General features: G+C 35.3%; 5 protein-coding genes across 5 annotated transcripts; 1 reads left to right on the forward strand and 4 right to left on the reverse strand.

Moving 5' to 3' along the window:
- Positions 1 to 351: 351 nt before the first annotated feature.
- Positions 352 to 3,724, reverse strand: LOC145204255 (delta(24)-sterol reductase-like). The gene is made up of 4 exons (XM_080076741.1): positions 2,850 to 3,724; positions 2,285 to 2,534; positions 1,669 to 1,904; positions 352 to 1,366 (listed from the first exon to the last, which is right to left on the reverse strand). The coding sequence occupies exons 1-4, from the start codon at positions 3,722 to 3,724 to the stop codon at positions 1,123 to 1,125; spliced, it is 1,605 nt and encodes a 534-aa protein (XP_079932867.1). The 3' UTR covers positions 352 to 1,122.
- Positions 3,725 to 3,733: 9 nt separating this feature from the next.
- Positions 3,734 to 5,400, reverse strand: LOC145204258 (N-alpha-acetyltransferase 60-like). Its single transcript, XM_080076743.1, has one exon. The coding sequence runs from the start codon at positions 5,322 to 5,324 to the stop codon at positions 4,428 to 4,430; it is 897 nt and encodes a 298-aa protein (XP_079932869.1). The 5' UTR covers positions 5,325 to 5,400; the 3' UTR covers positions 3,734 to 4,427.
- A 559-nt stretch (positions 5,401 to 5,959) lies between these two features.
- LOC145203996 (phytanoyl-CoA dioxygenase, peroxisomal-like) lies at positions 5,960 to 10,930 on the forward strand. The gene is made up of 7 exons (XM_080076389.1): positions 5,960 to 6,065; positions 6,425 to 6,634; positions 6,993 to 7,130; positions 7,608 to 7,689; positions 8,180 to 8,361; positions 8,757 to 8,906; positions 9,318 to 10,930. The coding sequence occupies exons 1-7, from the start codon at positions 6,033 to 6,035 to the stop codon at positions 9,510 to 9,512; spliced, it is 990 nt and encodes a 329-aa protein (XP_079932515.1). The 5' UTR covers positions 5,960 to 6,032; the 3' UTR covers positions 9,513 to 10,930.
- LOC145203995 (GMP reductase 2-like) lies at positions 10,683 to 12,321 on the reverse strand. Its single transcript, XM_080076388.1, has one exon. It carries the CDS (start codon positions 12,241 to 12,243, stop codon positions 11,158 to 11,160), a length of 1,086 nt encoding a protein of 361 aa, XP_079932514.1. The 5' UTR covers positions 12,244 to 12,321; the 3' UTR covers positions 10,683 to 11,157.
- Positions 12,322 to 13,891: 1,570 nt separating this feature from the next.
- LOC145203993 (parafibromin-like) lies at positions 13,892 to 19,293 on the reverse strand. The gene is made up of 11 exons (XM_080076385.1): positions 19,079 to 19,293; positions 18,644 to 18,819; positions 18,157 to 18,326; positions 17,439 to 17,613; positions 16,775 to 17,043; positions 16,288 to 16,425; positions 15,788 to 15,979; positions 15,544 to 15,686; positions 15,135 to 15,235; positions 14,575 to 14,716; positions 13,892 to 14,061 (listed from the first exon to the last, which is right to left on the reverse strand). Exons 1-11 carry the CDS (start codon positions 19,207 to 19,209, stop codon positions 14,025 to 14,027), a joined length of 1,674 nt encoding a protein of 557 aa, XP_079932511.1. The 5' UTR covers positions 19,210 to 19,293; the 3' UTR covers positions 13,892 to 14,024.
- Positions 19,294 to 19,574: the final 281 nt, after the last annotated feature.

A 19,574-nucleotide genomic window follows, 5' to 3' on the forward strand; every position in this document is an offset into this window, starting at 1 on the left:
GTTGTATTTGTCTCGGAAAACAGTCATAAAAAATGTCAATTAGAAACAAGGACTTGGCTACAATAGCCAATACGGCCAAAGTACTGTAGTACTAAGTACTGTATAACCAGCTGGTATAGTGGGAGCTAATAAGTCAAATTTGTGCTTACATTGCTTACTTAATACATAAATACAATGGAAGATTTTTTTTCTATAGGCTTAAAACTGACTGCTGTTTTCATGGGGTTCGAACTCATGACGCTCCCGATCAGGTTTTCTTAATTCGGACGCCTTGGACCACTCGGCGAAGTAACTAATATAGACAAGAGTGACATCACCCACGCTTTTGTCCTCATCACAACTTAACGAAAATAGCCAAATGAATGATAATTATTACTTTACTGTAACGTATTCCACTGAAAGTAGAGCTAAAATGTCATTTTGGGAAGTTTTTTTCAAGACAAACGCACAAAATTACGCCAGACAAAGAAACCATGATCGCCACTGACACCTAGCGTCATATATTCACAGTTTAAATATCAGCTAAGTGGTACGAACAAAACAAATAGCTTAGAGGCAAAATAATGCGACAAATCTGCAAGTTACATCAGTGGATCAGAAAATGGTTTGACAAGAAACGCAATGGATCGTGCATTGTACTAATCGCATTCAGTGTTATTTACCCTGATGAAGACGACCTGTATATGACGTCGAAACATCGGAATAAAAATACAATTGCCAGAAGAGCTCTATAAACTTGAAATGCAATGAATAACAAAAAAAACCTGACACAGCAGATTTTTCATAGAGCTCTATAACAGTTGATTTGTTTCAGAATGAGTTACAGTAACAGAAGAAAATTGTTTCAGTTAAAGTTTGCAACTTTTCTGTAGCAGATGATAATTAAAGTGTTGACATCACCAAATTACAAAACAAAAACAGTATGCAGTGCAAATTTGCTCAAGCCATTCATTGCAAGAATAGAACGAATACACATAAGTTCCTTAAAACACGTAAGTTAAGTTAATCCCTTCAGATCCAGTTGCAATCACAAATTATCCCACCACCAAAATAAATAATTAGCACCTTACAAAAACATATTATGGAACATACTTGAAAGCAGAAATTGTTTCATCCAAACAATTACGATTTCTCTGCATATTTTTTCCCAACTTTGAATACGTCAATCTCAGGTCGAATTTTGTCATAAAGATCTGGAAAGGCTCCATCTGCCTTGTAAGTTTTTCGACACTGCCGGTAGAGTGTTAGATCAAACATAACTTCAAACTCTTCACGAGTCATAAAAATATCGGCATAGAGAAAAGAATAACCTCCATTATCACGGATGAATTGTTCCATTGTTCTCATTGTTTCCACCACATTGTAGCTTAGCAACCATAAAATAACAATGAGGATTTTTACTTTAATAATTGATTAAGTAATGTCTGCAGATGTTATAATTACGCAATAGTTCATTGCAATTGACACATTTTTACAAAATGAAAAAAAACAAATGTTTAAAGATACAATTTACACATGCCATTTTAACCAAATCCTAACATTTGGTTTAAAAACAGTTTTTGGGTATTCATTCGTTTGCTTTTCTAAATTGACCATCTCCAGTCAACAGACTATTTCAAAAATACAACAATTGAAAGTCAAAAATAAATAATAAATACTTTTTTTTACCTCTCCTTTCGTTTTACTTTACCAGGCACTCCATAAACACCCAGATCATAAAACATCCCATAATTAGCATCTGGGCACATTTGATCCGCTCGTGGCTGTCGCAGTTGTCCCTTATTGTCTCCGTGGTTGTAAATTCGACAAGGATAAATCAAAATTGGGTAAGTGTCAAATAACTCCTCAGCCAAATTGATGGATTTCTCAAGCACTGTCATCGGTAAAACAATGTCTTGAAATACCTGGGTAAGAGTTAATGATATTAACACAATCACAAGACAAAACATAACTAGGTCAAAACTGTTTCTGAAAGATAACATTGTATGTGCCAGACAAAACTATTAATAAACATAGCACACCAGTCAAGCTATAAAGTAATAATAAGCTACAAGGCTATCAACATAAAAACTTCGTGACCATTAAAAGTGTATGTGAAATGTTCAAATAGACTGCACTGATCAAGACAACAGCATTTGTTAAACCTCATTAATAAACACACATTAATTCGTACAGACTAGTGTTTCCATGACAACATATATATAGTTTGAAACCGATGATCAGAGATTTACAATCTGCTACGAATGCAAGGCGTCAATAATATATGAATGCAACTTTTGCATACCTGTTTGGTAAAAGTCATTGCCCTGACTCCAGGTGTTGTTGTGAATTTGAGGAACGCAGGTTTTGGTGGATTAAGCCAACCAAACAGGTAACGGAACATTGGATGATTTCCGAATGGGATCATTGCTTCGACCACCCAGAATATCGAGCGATTGTGTCGGAGGAGATAATCTTGCAGGGGTATAAATTCCTCACCACCACCTCTTCTCAGAAATGTTTCAACATGTTTGTAAAACCAAGGCTTGTACCACCTGAAGATAAAATGTAAAAATAAATGACAATACATCTCTAAAAATGACCTTTTTTCCTGAATGCATGCTGCAAATGAAAAATTATGATATAGCCGAAACAGTTTGTGTTTTACTAGCTGTTAATTATAATTGACTTAAATATAAAACTCTCTCCACAATTAATAACAACATAAAATCTTGCACACATATACCATAATTTGAGTGTGTGAGATAGCATATTTCTAGGCAATATTTAGGTGCAAATGCTACAAAATACCCATACCAAAAGAACCTAAACACATTTAAAAAGAAAGAAACAAAATAAACATTTTATACTTTGAAACATGATTGATCTTGTTGCGTTGTTCATCAGTTGTCACATCCGAAAAGTTTCCAACTAAAATCACTGCCTCATTTTTGCTGAAGACCATGGTTTCAAGATAATCAGGTGTGTCTGCATCTTTATCTAAAGCACCAGATAGTTTCCTTATCTCATTACAGTAGTTGTTTTGACCATTAACAGGAATGTATTTGAGATGTACAAAGGGCTTCACTGGTACTATCTTAAGTTCAACTGCAACAAGGAACCCCAGAGTTCCATGGGACCACGGCAGGCAATAAAACAGATCTTTATGTTCGTTGTCCTTCGTGACATGCACAAGGTCACCGTTGCCGAGAATGATGTCATATGACACGACAGATTCCTGATACAAGCCAACCTTATGTGAGTAGGTTGTCATGCCAACAGCCAATGCCAGACCTCCACATGTCGCATCAGCAATTTCTAAAGTGACAGCCAGCGTGTAACCTTTGGGGACTAAATAAGAAGTTATTTCGCCAACTGAGACAAGTGGTTCTACCTTAACGGTCATTTTCTCTTCGTCAAGCTTAAGTATGTCGAAAAGCATGACTCCAATCTTGTGACATTTAGACTTCTGGAAGAAAGTTGTCGACAAACTTAACCAGTTTGGTCTGGATGTGCACATTGGTTGTTTTGCACTTTCTGGCTGCTCGTTCCATTCTCGAACCTCATCTTGAATCTTTCTAACTCGTTTGTCATGAAGTTGAGGACTTGAAGTAGATCGACGAATCCAGTTACTTGCTTTGAGGCAAAGATCAAAAACAAAACTTGCTGGGAGACAGAAAAACAAAATCACCCAGCCTCGGTATTCTTCTAACAATCGGACAAACCAACTTGTTTTACCGGCCATTGTTCTAACCTGTGTTTCACAAACAATAACATAAATGACATCACAGTGACAAACAATACATTACACATTGAAAAGGATTAGAAATTTGCCTTGAATCAAATACTTGAACAGTGAATTTAACTGTAAACATGACAACAAACTAGATCACAGCCCATGATATAGATAAGTTATTTTGTTTCCACGTTTGCCACACATTGCTACTGCATTTCGTTACTGTAAATATTAGTTGAGTAAAACAACAGAAACAAATAGAACAAAAATATAAAAAGTTTAAATATTCATAAAATTTAGAACATTAGGTACCTATAAAACACATATTGCAATGTCTAGCACTTTTAAACTTTATAAAAGTGCTACTGTAATGATTTCATACATAGGTTAGAGCAATTAGGGTAAAAATACCAGAAGGGATTGATGTGTTTTGAGTAATTAGTTCATTACAAAAGCATAAGGGTAAATTTCATATTCAAAATCAGGTAAAAAAGTGGAGCAAAAAAGAGAATTTCAACTAAATAAATACAAGTAAAATTAGTATAATAAATGACCACATTTTGTTGATTTGAATAATATATTATGTATCAAAAGTTTGTCCCACTTTAAACCAAGAACAGAATACAAAGAAAGTGGTAAAACATCTCCATAAATATTGTGCAAAAAATAAGTTTCAACATGTTACAATACAGTTTTGTTGGATAAGCAATTGTTATAAATTGTGACATTGTCTGCTTTTCGATATAAAAGGTGCAGGGCTGGAACCTGGCAGGATTTGCTGAAGGGTGTAACTAAGAATTCCACAAAGTTTTTTGGGAACATGACAAAAACGAAGCCATTGCAAAAATTTTATGACTGCTGTGAAATAATCCATACAATTTGTCTTTGATTTTCCACCATTTATATACAAAACGTAGGAATAACCATCGTTTGGCAGTCCGTTAATCATGTAATAAGATGGTAGGTAGTGCAGCAGTTTGAAGTTATGTCCCTGGTAGAACTTTATTGCAACCAAGTTTGTAGTTAGGACATGAAGGTACACAGCCTTGACTAACGCAGATTTGCTGAGGCACATTGAAATATACCATAAGAAGTTTTTAAGCAGAAAAGAAGCAACACCGTGCCGTCGATGCGGGTGATGAACGCCGAGACTGAGAATGTACGCAACTTTTGTGTCTTTATGGAAGCAGTACGAAAGTAAATCAGCGTCTTCTTTCGGCACTAGGTGTCGTGGTTTGATTTCAGCGATAAGCACAGCGACTATTTTGTCATCCAACGTAGCAGCCATAGAGTAAAACTTTTCATTAAACACAACGAGGTTATACCAACTGTCCGGGTACTTTATAGGAAACCATTCATTGCAAAGCTCTTTTAAGCAAGGAATGTCATCTCCACAAAGAAATCGAAGTTTTAATTTGCTTAAAAAATCATAGTGTCTTGAGTTCTTGTGTAATATTAGCATATGATGTCCTTCTACTAATGGACATAAGCATTGTTTTCTGCAGTCAAAGTTTTGGGTTTTGCCATTGCATTGTTTACAAAGATCCGAGTCTTTATTGTTTGATGTGTCTTGACATTCCAGATTGTCCATTTTCATAACAGTGCTCATCTTTTTCGCTACTCTGCAGCAATTTCCCAACAAAGTAGCCCAACTTGACCTTGTCAAATTAAAACAAAGATGAACACCTGCTGTAACAAAAAAAGAAACACAAATAAATTGTATTTTATTATTTTATTAATTAATCTAGATTTTAAACACACATTTATTGCATTTAACTAAGCTAACACACATAAAAACGCCCTTTCAAAAAACAGTGAATCACAAAAAAAAATCATTAATTGTTGTGTATTTCGATGAAGGGACTTTTTTCAATCTTAAATGGATGAGAGATATTTTAATTCTACAGATTTTTTGTCCTATTGATTTTTATTCCAAATTATTTATTATATCTTCCATGTTTTAGGTTTTTTTCATTGAAATTACTTTGGAAACAGTTTTTATAAGTGTGGTTGGGTTAAAGTAAGTGATAGCTTTTTAACTTTGAACTCAATATTGCGACATTGTGATTTTATGACGTCATGTGTGTAAACAACAAATGTGCAAAGTGCAACTCATTTTGCAAGTGGGGCAATTAATATATATTCAATTCGTTTCAGGTGCACATAACAAGCAGGCAATGTCGTGTTTCTCAGGCGTTTTTATTGCAAAGGAGAAGTTTTATACAGTTTATTTATAATGTGTTTTTACTTTCGCAGACGACTAGAAAGGCTTGTGTTGGCCGATTAGCATTGCAACTTGGCTAAAAACTTTCCAGCTATGGAGAGGCTTCAAGTGATCAAGCGACATTTGGTAAGTTACACACATATATTTCCTATTTGCCTAAACTATTGGTTGCCTAAATTATAAAATACAGAAAAGTTAATTGCAAATGTGCAATTCAAAGTTAAAAACAAGTGAAGTTAATAAACAATATTTTTAATAAATGACCTGATAACAAGGAATTGTTCCTTTAAAATGGGCAATCAATTTTTACTATTTAAAACAATCAATTTTTACTATAAAATTTTTCTAAAAATCAGTTATCTTAATGCCCAGATACAATATATTTACTTCCAAGCTAATTAATTGTATTTAAATCTAACAATTTTTGTATTTAATTCAAAATTCAAATAGATTTGAAAAACAAGGGTTCTTCATGTTTATTTCAGTCGTCGAACCAGGTGATTGCACCTTATGCTGGTTCCATGCCTTTGTCAAGTCAAACTGACTTCAAATATACACTTGACGGTTTCAACATTCTTTCACAACAAGACCGTGAATTTTTTGAGACGAATGGTTTCCTTGTCGTTAAGAAACTTGTTCCACCACAAGACATCGAAAAATACAGGAATCGTTTCAAACAAATTTGTTGCAAGGAGGTAAATTATGTACTTTGTAGAGTGTAGATTTTAAAAACCATGATATAAAACATGTGACTGCTGCAACCTTTACAAAGTTTTCAGAGGTTTATTGCATGGTTAAAGATCCAAAAGTTCAAAGTTTTTTGTGAAATAGGTATTGATGAGTCTGAAAAAGTTCTAGCCTTGCTTTGTTAAAACCTGTAATCATTTCTTTTGAAGCAAAAATCATTTAAATCACTTACTTGTACTGTATGAAAACTATGTTTTGAGCTACACATAAAAACACCTGTTTCTGGGGAAATTATGATTTATATTTAACGGTTGTATTCTGCCCGCTGGTTGCCCTGTTTTTAAGTTGTAACATAAAAATTTACAGGTGAAGGTTCCAGGTATGACCATGATGAGGGATGTCTCTGAGTGTAAATCAGAGTTCGTGCCAGGAGAGAAAAATATCAACAAGATCCAAGACTTCCAAATGGATGAAGTTCTCTTCAACTACTGTGAAGACCCAAATGTGAGTTGGCAGATTTGCTTTACTGCAAAAATATCATCCAGACCAGATTATAGCAAGCTGTAATGGTCCGAAAAAGATTTGTTTTTAGCCTGCACTGAAACAATACATTACGGTTGTAGGATAACAATGCAGAAGTTGCAGGCTACTATCACCCAAAGATGAGATTACCTTATTACCCCAAAAATCACCCTATATACCTATTAACAAATCTTTGTCATGAAACCTGTTAAGTCACTAAGGATTAGCCTAACATGCACCAAACAATTACACAAGGTCCATAAAATACAGCCCGTTTTAAACCGTAATGTAGCTTGAATAAGCAAGTGATCTTTTGTAAGGTTTAACAGTCAGTTTTGCTTATTTACAAATTCTTAAAGTCAGTTCGATCTATAAGATCCTTAAAACCGAAAATGTTATATGTTGACAAATAGTTTCGAGTTAAATAGAAAAACAACTGAATTAACTTTTTGTTGTTAGATATTGAAATATGCTGAGGCATTTACTGGCAGAAACATTATGGCAATGCACACAATGTTGATCAACAAACCGCCTGATCTTGGTAAGTATGATCGAGGTATAATTTATTTATTTTTTGTACACAGCGTGTTTAAATAAACACTGTTTTCCAGAATGTTAAAAGTAGGATTAATTTTCAATTTGAAAAGTGTACAAGTATGCAGAATATGTTGATGAATAGAAAATGTTCATATTAATTGTTCTGTGCTACGTGACAAGCACCAAACATTGTTTGCTAAATACCCTTCGCTTATTGATGTTGATCATTAACATCGAGCTAAGTCCAAAGCACTAGCAAATATTGTCTGGTTCAATCTATGGAATGTTTACTAAATGTAACTCTACCAGAAACAAACTTTAAAATGTGTTTTGCAACACATACACAAACTCGGCATAGAATTTTACTTGCAAAATAGAACAAACACAATTATGTTTTTACTATGCCTGAAAATTTTGCAACACAGTAATGTAATAAAAAGCTCTTTTGAGGAAGGTTAGGGTATTTGAGTTAAAATAAAACTATTTGATTGCAGGCAAGATGACATCGCGACACCCAATGCACCAGGATCTGCATTACTTCCCATTTCGACCTGCCGACCGCATCGTGGCATCTTGGACGGCTCTGGAGCATGTCGATCGGAGTAACGGTTGTCTTGTGGTGCTGCCAGGATCTCATAAAGGAACATTGCTCCAGCATGATTACCCCGACTGGGAGGTTTGTTGGTTAATGAAACTAAAATTATATAAATGCGGTTTTAATATTAACATGTCAATTAAAAATTGTGGAGTGTTTGAAATTCATTATGTGTTGTAAACTTAACAAGAAAAATATTGGCCCGAATAGACTTAAGAAGTAACATGCTTTATTGTTTAACGCTAATGCAATATACAGTATCTTTTAAGTCTATTTGGGTTGTTATTTTTCTTATTAAACTTACGAATATAATATTTTCATAAACTTGCTTCTGAAAATTGGAAATATGTTAAGCTGGCCAAAACCTTGAAGCTGTTTTTCAAAATGTTTGTAATATTTTTGGAAAATCAAATAAAAATACTGAAAGTAATTTTGTCAATTTGACTGCCGTTTGTAATATGTTGTTTTTGTTTAAGGGTGGAGTGAACAAAATGTACCATGGAGTCCGAGATTTTGATCCCACCTCTGAACGAGTTCATCTGGTGATGGAACCTGGAGACACCGTTTTCTTTCATCCCATTCTTATCCATGGATCGGGTGCAAACAAAACAAACAGATTCAGAAAGGTATTAGATGCTTAAATCATGTGAAAGTTTCTGCTGGTAGCTAATATCATGTCAAATGACTTTATTTGTCTGAGTAAAAAAAAGTAGTAATAACAACTTGGTTTTGTTTTATCGGCATAGCATTGTAATGTTAGAGATTCCTGAACAGTTTTAAGAATTTACTGAAAGTTTGGTTAACAGTCATTGTGGATTTTAAATTATGCTCTAGCTAGCTGCTGAGTAAAACACAAAAGAATTGCATATTACCAAAATATAACTTTTTTTAAATATATGTTGTGGTGCTAGACTAAATACTGGTTGTTTTAAATAACTTGGAATTTCGGTGATATAGCCCACCAAAACGATAGGGCTTCTTCAGAGCGATGAGAATTCATGTGGGAGCGACTTTTTTAACTGAAACTTTTCTGTCAGGCGATATCTTGTCATTTTGCGAGCAGCGATTGTCACTACATCGATGTGAAGGGGACGACACAAGAAAGCATTGAGAAAGAAGTAAATGAAGTCGCCACTAGAAGGATGAAGGGGAGATTTGATGGCGAAATTACTTTTCATGATATTTGGAGGTTGAAAGGTCAACTTGTGCGTGGGGAAAGAACCAACTTGTAAAAGGCTTGGGATGTTTTTTTAATTTTTAACTTCAATTACTTGCACGAAGAGCTATAAATTGAAAAGTTCATTTTTCTAAGTTTGTAAAAATGCATTTAAACTCCCAATTAGTCAAAGGATAAACAGTAATAATTGTGTATGATGTATTATTTTTATGTGGTGTTTTTTTCTTTTCTTCTAAAGTTCAACCAACATATTTAATTTGTGTTTGTGCTGTATCTATGCAGGGTGCATTTTAAATTCGACTTGTAATTTATTTTGTGCATTTTTTTACTTCGAATGGTGGATCTATCACTGTATTAAGCTTCAATTTAATGGTTCTGGTGTAATAGTTTCTTTACATGTGGTGAGCTAAGCTGGCATTTTTATATTTTTAGTTGTTTCATACTTTTGATGTTGTTGGTATTGGCAGATGTAAATGGTAAAAATACCTAAACAGTAATGCTCCACTATCTTTTTATTAAATTAGCCTACATGTTTTATATGATTGTTCCAAAAGACTCTACAAACATCTTCTAATAAGTTTCATTTTTTGCTTCCCAATAGTTCCATATTTTCTAGTTTTTAGCCTCTTCTGTTTTGTACAAAACTAATTATTCGAGTCATTCTTGTACTGTTGCAATTGTTTAAATTAAACATTATTCTCATCATGTATTGGGTTTTATTATCATTCGCTAATGGACAGGAACACTTCTGTGTTTTTGCAGTATAAGGCAACAAGCATTACACCTTTTTCAATGCGAGCTCCTCACTTCCAGCGCAAGTGTTGTTGATGTCAGTGCTGCTTTAGGTTAGACCCAAGAATGAAATAACGTTGCTTAATGAACTTGATACTGACTGTAAACTGTACATCAAGTCAAATCACAGTACGTTGGGAGTCATTCCAGGATTCAAGCTCTACCAACTAAGCCAAGCAGGCTCAGTGGAGAATCCGCCGAAAGTCGAATCACAAGCACCGTTGCATACCTCGTATGCTGCGCATGGCAGCTTCGTAGTAGGGCATTCTTATGTGAAAACTGACATGTGACAAACCATTTGATACAGAGGGGCTCAGCAGCAACATAAAGTGTTACACTAGTTGTTGAACCATCACCTGTGGGTGGAAGCATCTACTAACAACAAGACAACCCGTGACTCTGATGAAATGTTTTAGCAAATGATAATTGGACAAACAATGTAACAAGTTGTATTATATACCCTTGTGGTGCACCATGTGATACTAAAACAAGAACTGAACAAAACATACAACAAAATACAAATGTTGACAAATTAAGACACAGAAATTTCAGCACTGTTAACATGTGATTTGATAGCAGCATGCAATTTACATCTTGCAATATTATGTTTACTTGTGTATTTCACGTTTGTGTATAGTTTAAAGGTTTTAAAGCTGGGTTTTAATAAAGTTTGTTACAAAAGTTTAACGAAAAACTCAAACAACAGTTGAAGTAGTGGAATTAGGCAGATTCCTGAAGCACAATTGAGGGGTGTGTCATGTTCAAAAAGGTTAAGAACCACTTTTTCAAAAATTATAACATACAAAGCGTGAGGCAAGGCACAGACACAGCATGTTTGTACACAGTGAGATGCACCAAAATTAAGTTCAATTTATCACCTAGATAGTTGATCAGATTGATTCCATTTTCTAATGTCCAAAAACTGGGTTCCACTGTTGCGTGACACGAATGAAGGTTGTTCGTCTTGTCAGTTCCTTAAGCTTGGCAGCACCAACATATGTGCAAGTTGACCGCACACCACCTAAAATGTCCATCAACGTATCTCGAACATCTCCTCTGTATGGCACTTCCACAGTTTTTCCTTCAGAAGCTCTGTAATTTGCCACACCTCCTACATGCTTCTCCATAGCAGTTGTTGAACTCATCCCATAAAACAGTTTGTATTTTTTTCCATCTCTGGTGATTGTTTCGCCTCCAGACTGGTCGTGCCCAGCGAACATACCTCCGAGCATTACAAAATCTGCACCGGCCCCAAACGCCTTTGAAACATCTCCCGGACAAGTGCAACCTCCATCAGAAATGATGTGACCACCTAATCCATGAGCAGCATCGCCACATTCAATAACCGCACTGACTTGTGGGTAACCAACTCCAGTTTTTTTTCTTGTCGTACAAACTGAACCAGGTCCAATTCCAACTTTAATTACATCTGCTCCAGCAAGAAGAAGTTCCTCAACCATTTCTCCAGTAACAACATTTCCAGCAAAAATAGTATAGTCTGGAAAACGGTCCCGTACCTTTTTGACATACGCCACAAAGTGTTCAGAATAGCCATTGGCGACGTCAAGACAGATGTACTTTACTTTATCAACCTCCTGACTAACATTTACAAGCTTTTCGAAGTCTGCATCACTTGTACCAGAACTCATTGCAACATTATTAAAACATTCAGGATGCTCATTTGAAAAGTTGGACCATTCCTGAATAGTATAATGTTTGTGTATGGTAACAAATGCATTGTGCTCATTAAATGCTTGCGCCATTTCAAAGGTTCCGGTAGTGTCCATATTCGCAGCAATTATTGGAACGCCCAGGTAGCTTTGTCCAGAATTACGGAACTTCAAATGACGAGTAACATCAACCTGGCTTCTGCTACGAAGTGTGCTTCGTTTGGGACGTAGAAGAACATCTTTGAAGTCAAGCTTGATATCATTATCAATACGCGGCATCTTAAATAGTTGTTTGTTATTAACTACCTGAAAAACAACAAACATGAAACATTAATTCACTGAAATTCATCTATTCTGCAACAGTCCTTATTATAACGTTTGTAGATTTACTGGCTTGACAAGCTTCTTACAGGAATACTAAGTAAAGGATGCTTGCAACTTGCTTTTATATTGCACGATGCAGTTGCCACCGCAAAAAAGTGTCATTTTTTACAACTATATACAAACTGAAAAAGTTTACACACTATAAACTCAGGAGCTCCCTTCATAACAGCTGACAGTTTTTCACACATTAAAGTGTTAAAATTATCTCTACAAGATTTAACTTTTTATACGCCGTAAACCGGTAACTTTTGTAACTTTTCTTAATAACGAACAACTTTTGCTAAATTTGGTAAACATGGATCGCTGTTCAAACGGGTAATGTTATAATTTCACAGTGTGAGCGCCACAGTTCGTAAACTTAATCAAAAGAAACATAACTTATCTTAGAGTTTGGCAGTTTAAATCAAAATACCACGGAAAATCAGCATTATTGTCCAAAGACCTTGTGTGAGTTTAATTGAGAACTTATGAAATAAAGTTTCTACAAATCGTGGCCTAGCAACAGTTTATGTTTTGTTGCTGAACACACGTGGTTTGAAAATTTTTCACTCACACACCTCGTCATGTTTCAGAGTTTCTGTTTTGTGAACTTCTTAAACTAGTTTTAGTTTAATTCAAGTAATAGAATCTACTAATAAGCCTACACGTCGCCGATTTATAACCACTACCCGTGTTACCAACTACCGAGGCGAATTAAGGTTGTATGGAACCAGTGGTGGGATTCAGCCGGTTCGCACCGGTTCTGTATACAGGTTCAATAGAACCGTCTCACGAAATTTTATAAGATAAGCAAACCGGATAGCATTACTGGTTACTTTCAATGGACTTTTTGTAACCGAACCGGCTAAAAAATATGACTTTAGAACCGGCTGGCAAAAAAATTGAATCCGACCACTGAATGGAACCCCTGGCTAAACTTAGAAGGGGACTTTATCTATACATATTTATTTTTACGTACGAACTGTGGTTACGAACAAAACTTAGGGATTGGGGGCTGTAGGTCAGTCAGAACCCCACTTTAATATGACACTGACCAACAACAACTTTCACACCGTATGTGCGAATTTCTTTGTTTAATTTTATCCTCAGTGGGCGGGCAACGCCTAAATATATAATAAGCCCGCCGACGAGCTGAATGCTTTATTGCAAGTCCGTTGAATCAGTTTTTATTTGATGTTTTTGACTTACGCAGTTAATGACTTCAATCCTTTAAAAGCCATCAACAACTACTTTGTTCTTAATGTCCAGTCTACGCAATATATTGTTTAAGGTAGACTTTTTGGTCACTGACCAGCACTGCGCGTTAGCCAGCTGTTTGCTTTAGATGTCACAGTGTCAGTGAGCTTTGGTACGCACTACGCAGCAAAAACAAACAAATGTTACGGTACGCAAAGCTTGAAGTACGGATTCGATAGAACGACACGCCCCAGAGCTTATACACCGATCCAAAACCCAACCAACTGTGTAAAAAACAGTACCGTAGGCTAAGTGGTACGGTCCGAGCTAGTTTTTTTACTTTTCGTATGGTACGATCTTTGGAACGAGGTGCTTGGTACTGCCTTTATAAATACTGAAACAAAACACAACATTCGCACCATGATTGTAATTTGCAGGCACAACACGAAAGGCACGAAATACATTCACAACCGCTGGTGTGTTTCATCCAACGAAACCGATCTACTGTCGCCTATCGGGGTGAAAATAAAGTAGAATGAAAAAAATCAAAAACGAAGATGTGGTTTATGCTTGGTCATGAACCTGAAAAACAACACAGATGTTGATGAAAGGAAATTTAATAAAAGAGTTATTCTGAAGAAAAAATGTAAGCACCAAGCATAATACATAGGTAGGAAGCTCCAGCTTAATCTGGCAACATTCCACAAATTGTGTTTTAACACAAAAATGAACATTTGACACTGTATCAGTACAAGTCCATATTCAATTTGTTTCTTAATTTCAAAGACAAAAGGCCACAAAATTTATATTTAAAAACTTTTACATCAGATAAAGCTTTAAGCAGAGCGTGATTTACTCCTATTTGGCACAAAAACTTGAAAACCCTGACATTACTTGAATTAAATCCCTAAGCAAGACAAAATGTTTAATTTTGACATAATGGCTAAAAGAGCCAACTTGTGGCATAACAATGACATATGTAGTACTGTTTTATTTCATTGCTTTCCACATTTGCCATTCACCAGTACAAGCGATGTTGGTGCATGACACAATTCAGGACAAAACACTCAAGTCTACAATACAGTAACTACTAACCTGTCCAAAACCTCCCAGAACTTGAGAAGTGCAGCTCGATCCATATGTCGTTTCGTCTCACTCAGGTTCATCACATGAACATTCCACTGTGACACGTTCCTCTCCATCTTCTGTTCCACAAACTTAAGATGGAATGCCTGGACTAAAAAATAACATACAAATTTAAACAGTGCAACAGTCACTTTTATGTGCTGTATGTTTTTTCCATCTAAAGAAAAATCTATGGCTACACACAAAAATACCAAGCTTTCATTGTTTTGAGCAGTAAACATTTTCCAAACAGATTTGTGTTGACAATTTAATGAAGTAATCATAGATATCTGATAAAGCCATTAATGACCAGTTGTGACCTTTCCTTTTTGCAGTCATTGTTGCGCAGCTATTTCCTACTTGGTGATTTTTTTCGTGCTGCTGTGCTGCAATTTTTTTCACAAAGCAAAATGGCTTTAACTTAACTCACTTCATGTTATTTAGTCATCTACATTTTATAATCTTACATATACATTACATTTACATACTGTATAAATTGTTTGGCATAATCAAAAGCATGAAATACTTACTTTTAGCAAATATGTCAACAGGAGAGCCATCCTGTAGTAACCATGGCCAACCTTTAAACTGCCAAGCTGGACCTTGAACAAAAACTGCCACTACTCGCTCCCTGGAACAAAAACAATGTTAAAAATATGTTTCTTGAACTTACAGTCTGTAAAACTGTTTGACAAATGTGTGTAAAACTGATCCAGGAGATAACTTAGTCAGGTCTAGCACTTGGAGTATACAACAGTTTACAAGAATCTTTAGAAATGATCACTAATGATTTTATGGGCATTTGCCAAAACGTTTGAACAACAAGCATGTCTAGTTTTACTTCTATTTGGGGCATTATTTTCTTCATTAAAACTTTAAAAATGAGTTCTAAAACTTTTTAATTTGACAAAAGCTGCAGAGCTAATGTATTATTTTTACCAGTCGTCGTGGGTCTGGAGTTTTGAAATATTGTCAATAACTCTGTAAGGAACCGAGGTTGCCCCATTGTCCTTACGTCTCTGAATTAAAACCTCATTATCTCGTTTCATGCCTTCACTCTTTTTCTGCTTTGTTGAAATAAACTGCGGAGAAACAAATAAATGTTATGAGCTGACATCAACTATCATCTGTAGAAGGCAATTTTGGTGTCACTTTACAAATTTCAAAACTTTGAACTTCTTACTTTTAAATCTTGGAGAATGTCTTTTGCATTATACAGTGTGATAAGAGAGGTTGTTGCTGCTGGGATTATGATGATTGGAGTTCTCGAGACTCGCTTGGCTGGTTTCGACGATGTTTCAACTGGGGCAGGAGCGGGTTTCACCATCGGACGCGATTTTGAGGCTTGTGACGCTTTTTTCGCTGTTGCCCCTTCCTAATAATGTCATAAAGCAAATAAAGTTTGTCAATTTCGAAAAATTATTTCTCAGATAAAAACGCATACAAACACAACTGAACCTAACAACTGCAGTTACAACTATATTTTAGTGTGTTATTCTTTACAGTAACAAAGTGCAATGCAAAGGTTTAACAAAAATCTGATTAGCAACAACAAGATCGGATCAACTCAAAAATACTTTTCACAAGTTGTAATCAAATATTATGTGCGACAATTTTGTTTGAGATCTAAGATTTTAATTCAAAAGTTCCCAACATAAACATCACATGGGGTCTTTTTCTTACCATGACAGACTTCAAACTCATATCGTGGTAAGTTCCCATCGTGTCGATTCGGAAACCTAAAGTTTGTTCTTTGCCACGGAACCTTTCCTGATCGTAACGACTGTAACCAGGAACTTGGGTGGTGGGTTTTTTGGAACTCTGTATGACAAAGATAATAATCAGATTCAATTGTGTGGTTTAGGATCAATGTTCCCTAAGTAAGGTCTGCTTACCAGTGCTATATGGAAACTGGAAAATTTTGGTCCTAATTTCAACAAGAATAGCTAGTCCTAGTCTACTGCAAAGTGATTACATTTATAACAAAAACTGGCTAGAAGTGGATCTTTGTACAAAATGTTTACACAACATTTTCAGTCTGGTTGGCTGACTGCCTGGCACGTAAAAATAAGGACAGTCACAGTGGCAGCAGTTCTTATATCATTTTTTAAACTTTTGCATCCAGACCCAAAGTAGTCAAAAAGCAAACAGACAATTTTTGTATACATACCGCGGAACTGCTCTTAACAGTAGTAGATGTGGAGGAGTTTGTGTTGCTGGTGGAAGAAGATTCTTTCTCCCCGGCTGCAGATCTTCCCTCCTCCTTCGCTTTAATCGAAGACAAAAGAGCAAAGACGTTCTTGCCGAAGTTTTTTCCGGCACTCTGCAGTACAGTGGAACGAGTTCGCCAGTTTCGCTCTCGTGCTAAGATTTCTGTGGTAAGATCAATCACTCCACCGTCATCTTCTGTGGCGTCTTCACCGGCATGTTCTGATTGGTCTAATTAAATATTAATCATTTTTGAAAACTTAGATAAAAGTTTAAAAAAAAACTTACATGAAAAACGTTACCAAATACTGACTAGAGAGGACAAAAAATTTCCTCTTTAGGGAAGGGAACACATAAAAAGACATAAAATTGAAAAAAAATATACTTTAAGGTACCTTCTATTTTAACATAAATCTTTTATGTCATTTCTAATGTAGGCACAAAGATTCTTAATGTTGAAATTTGTTGTGTGAATAAAGTTAAAAAAAACACCAACTAGAAAAAACAAAAAAATAATATTTCATGTACCCATAAAAGATAACAAATTGAAAGGATCTGTTTTAACCTTATTTTAGTAAGCCTTTTGTGGCATTTTTTGATGTGGACACAAACGATCCCAATCTTACCAAAAGCTTGTCCAGGGTCATCCATTTCCGGAATCATTTTTCTCTTTCTTGCCATGAACTTCGCTTTCATTGCAGCGATCTTCTCAACTGAAATGGCTTCCGAGATATTTGTGGATTTGATTTCTTCAGTGGTGACGGTTTTTTCAGATCTGTTTGTTGCCAGTCGCTCCAACCTCTGCACATAAGATATATTCATCATATTATATGTTTAATGCACAGTCTTATTCAGATTTTAAGCATTAAAATGTATTTTTTTTATTAACATAAAATTGATGCCTGAGGCCCTGAGCTAATTGCTAGGGATGGGCCGAGCCGAGCCAGAACCCGAGTAGTTGTACTGAGCATTGCTGTTTTCGATGCTCAGTGCTCGGCTGAGCAGTTGCACAAACTGACCAGAGCGTTAAATTGGTATATTTATGCCCTTCTAACACATGAAACAAGTTTTCTAAAATTAACCAAGAACAAAAGTGACTAATTTTTTATTTGCTAGATGTTGGAAAACACATAGTTCTGGGGCCTGAGTTTAAAACACCACTGGTGCAACAATGCACAGAGTGCGCTCAGTCGAGCACTAGCGTGAAATGCTCGTGCTCGATCAAACAGAACATTTGCAGTTTTGCAGTCAGTTACTGAGTGAAATAAAGCATAACAGTTGGCATTTTAGTAAAAAATACAGGACAAACATAAACTCATATTCACAACACTTATATTAATTTACCCTGTTTCTCATTGCTTTCAACCCATCGTCAATTCGGGACCGTTTTGTTGTAGGCTCAGATGACAAAACATCTTCACTTGCTGCTGGACCGGATGCAGGTCGTTTAACTTTACTTGGTCTCTGCAGCGTGATATCCAGAGGTGCGCTTTTGTCCACATTGTTCGATGTTGCTTAATATATTATAAAACAAACAGACTTTGTAAAAATGTTTAAATTAAGTTTCAACAAACAAACAATCAAGCAATAACCCTGATGAAAATTGTTAAAACATTGGTGTAAAAATACAATTGTCTAAAAAGCTATATATATAGATAAATGTAATACTATGAACAGTTTATTTGCTGGGGCTTTAAACCATCAGGTAAACTCAATTTTGTGACATTAATAAAAAAATTACAATACTTGTTACAGATGAAACAATATCGACAAACTCAAATTTTCTGCTTGATTATGAGATGAATAAATTTACTAACTGCATAAAACTCACCTATTTCTCCATTCAAATACGCAAGTAAGTCTTTTCTGTCTGGTCGACGTACAACAGGGATTTCCTCAGCAGCAGCATGTCGCACATACAAGGGATGAGAAAGTTTAATGTTTTTCAGGAGAAACACGAGTGAATCCAGGGTGTAATATTCCTTTGGGTTTCCATCTTTTCCAGTTCTAAATGCAAAACCAAAAATCTCAGTATCTTATTTAGACACTTATGCCACTGATTCAATATTTGTTTTTCCGAAACAGACAATGCGAAAAGCAAATGTCTTGTGAAACAATAAAATATAACAACTGATTAAGTATTTTCAATTTGATTTTTCCTGGAGTATCTAAATTGGAGATTTTATTGCATAACATACTTTTTTCTTGCAAATTAATATAGCTACAATTCAATTTTAGGTGTAAAGGAAGCATATTTACCACTTACCCCCAAATGATGTAGTTCGTTTTCACATTTTTTGGCCACGAAAAATCACCAAATATAATATGTCCATCATGTTCTTCTATACTCTTCTTTCCAACGTTGTATTCCCGCAAAATGCTCAATGCATCTGCCATTGCAAAACTCAGAAGAAAATTGTTTTAAAATATAGAATTAAACGTTAAAGTTACTGCAAGAAAAATCATTTGTATTGTTGGATTTCAACTAAACTCTACAAACACATGCACTCAAATTAAATCTTTGCGCCAAGCCGCCAACCTTTTTTACACTGGAAAACGTTTGTGTCCAAAAAACTGCATTTATCCAAAATGTTGCAACAAATCGTATTTTTCGTAAATTTTTACACTAACAAGTAACAATGTCTTTTCGAGAAATCTTGGCCTCACAAACAAATCACTCAACCAGAACGTGAGAGAAGACAAAACAATATTTACTTTTATCCAATGATCGTAACGTATACATCACAAATTTGTTAAAGAAA

This window comes from Phallusia mammillata, chromosome 8, assembly GCF_965637545.1.
Source record: "Phallusia mammillata chromosome 8, kaPhaMamm4.hap1.1, whole genome shotgun sequence".
NCBI classification, from domain to species: domain Eukaryota; kingdom Metazoa; phylum Chordata; class Ascidiacea; order Phlebobranchia; family Ascidiidae; genus Phallusia; species Phallusia mammillata.

Coding starts and splice junctions, on each gene's coding strand:
- LOC145203993 (XM_080076385.1), bottom strand. CDS start 19,209: ATGGCAGATGCATTGAGCATTTTGCGGGAATACAACGTTGGAAAGAAG. Junction 17,614..18,156: donor TGAAAGCAATGAGAAACAGG/GTAAATTAATAT, acceptor TCTTATGTGCAG/AGGTTGGAGCGACTGGCAAC. Junction 14,062..14,574: donor TTCTGGGAGGTTTTGGACAG/GTTAGTAGTTAC, acceptor GTTGTTTTTCAG/GTTCATGACCAAGCATAAAC.
- LOC145204258 (XM_080076743.1), bottom strand. CDS start 5,324: ATGAGCACTGTTATGAAAATGGACAATCTGGAATGTCAAGACACATCA.
- LOC145203995 (XM_080076388.1), bottom strand. CDS start 12,243: ATGTTTGTTGTTTTTCAGGTAGTTAATAACAAACAACTATTTAAGATG.
- LOC145204255 (XM_080076741.1), bottom strand. CDS start 3,724: ATGGCCGGTAAAACAAGTTGGTTTGTCCGATTGTTAGAAGAATACCGA. Junction 2,535..2,849: donor AAGATCAATCATGTTTCAAA/GTATAAAATGTT, acceptor TTTTATCTTCAG/GTGGTACAAGCCTTGGTTTT. Junction 1,905..2,284: donor CAATGACTTTTACCAAACAG/GTATGCAAAAGT, acceptor ACTCTTACCCAG/GTATTTCAAGACATTGTTTT.
- LOC145203996 (XM_080076389.1), top strand. CDS start 6,033: ATGGAGAGGCTTCAAGTGATCAAGCGACATTTG. Junction 7,131..7,607: donor ACTACTGTGAAGACCCAAAT/GTGAGTTGGCAG, acceptor TTTTGTTGTTAG/ATATTGAAATATGCTGAGGC. Junction 8,907..9,317: donor AAACAAACAGATTCAGAAAG/GTATTAGATGCT, acceptor CTTTTCTGTCAG/GCGATATCTTGTCATTTTGC.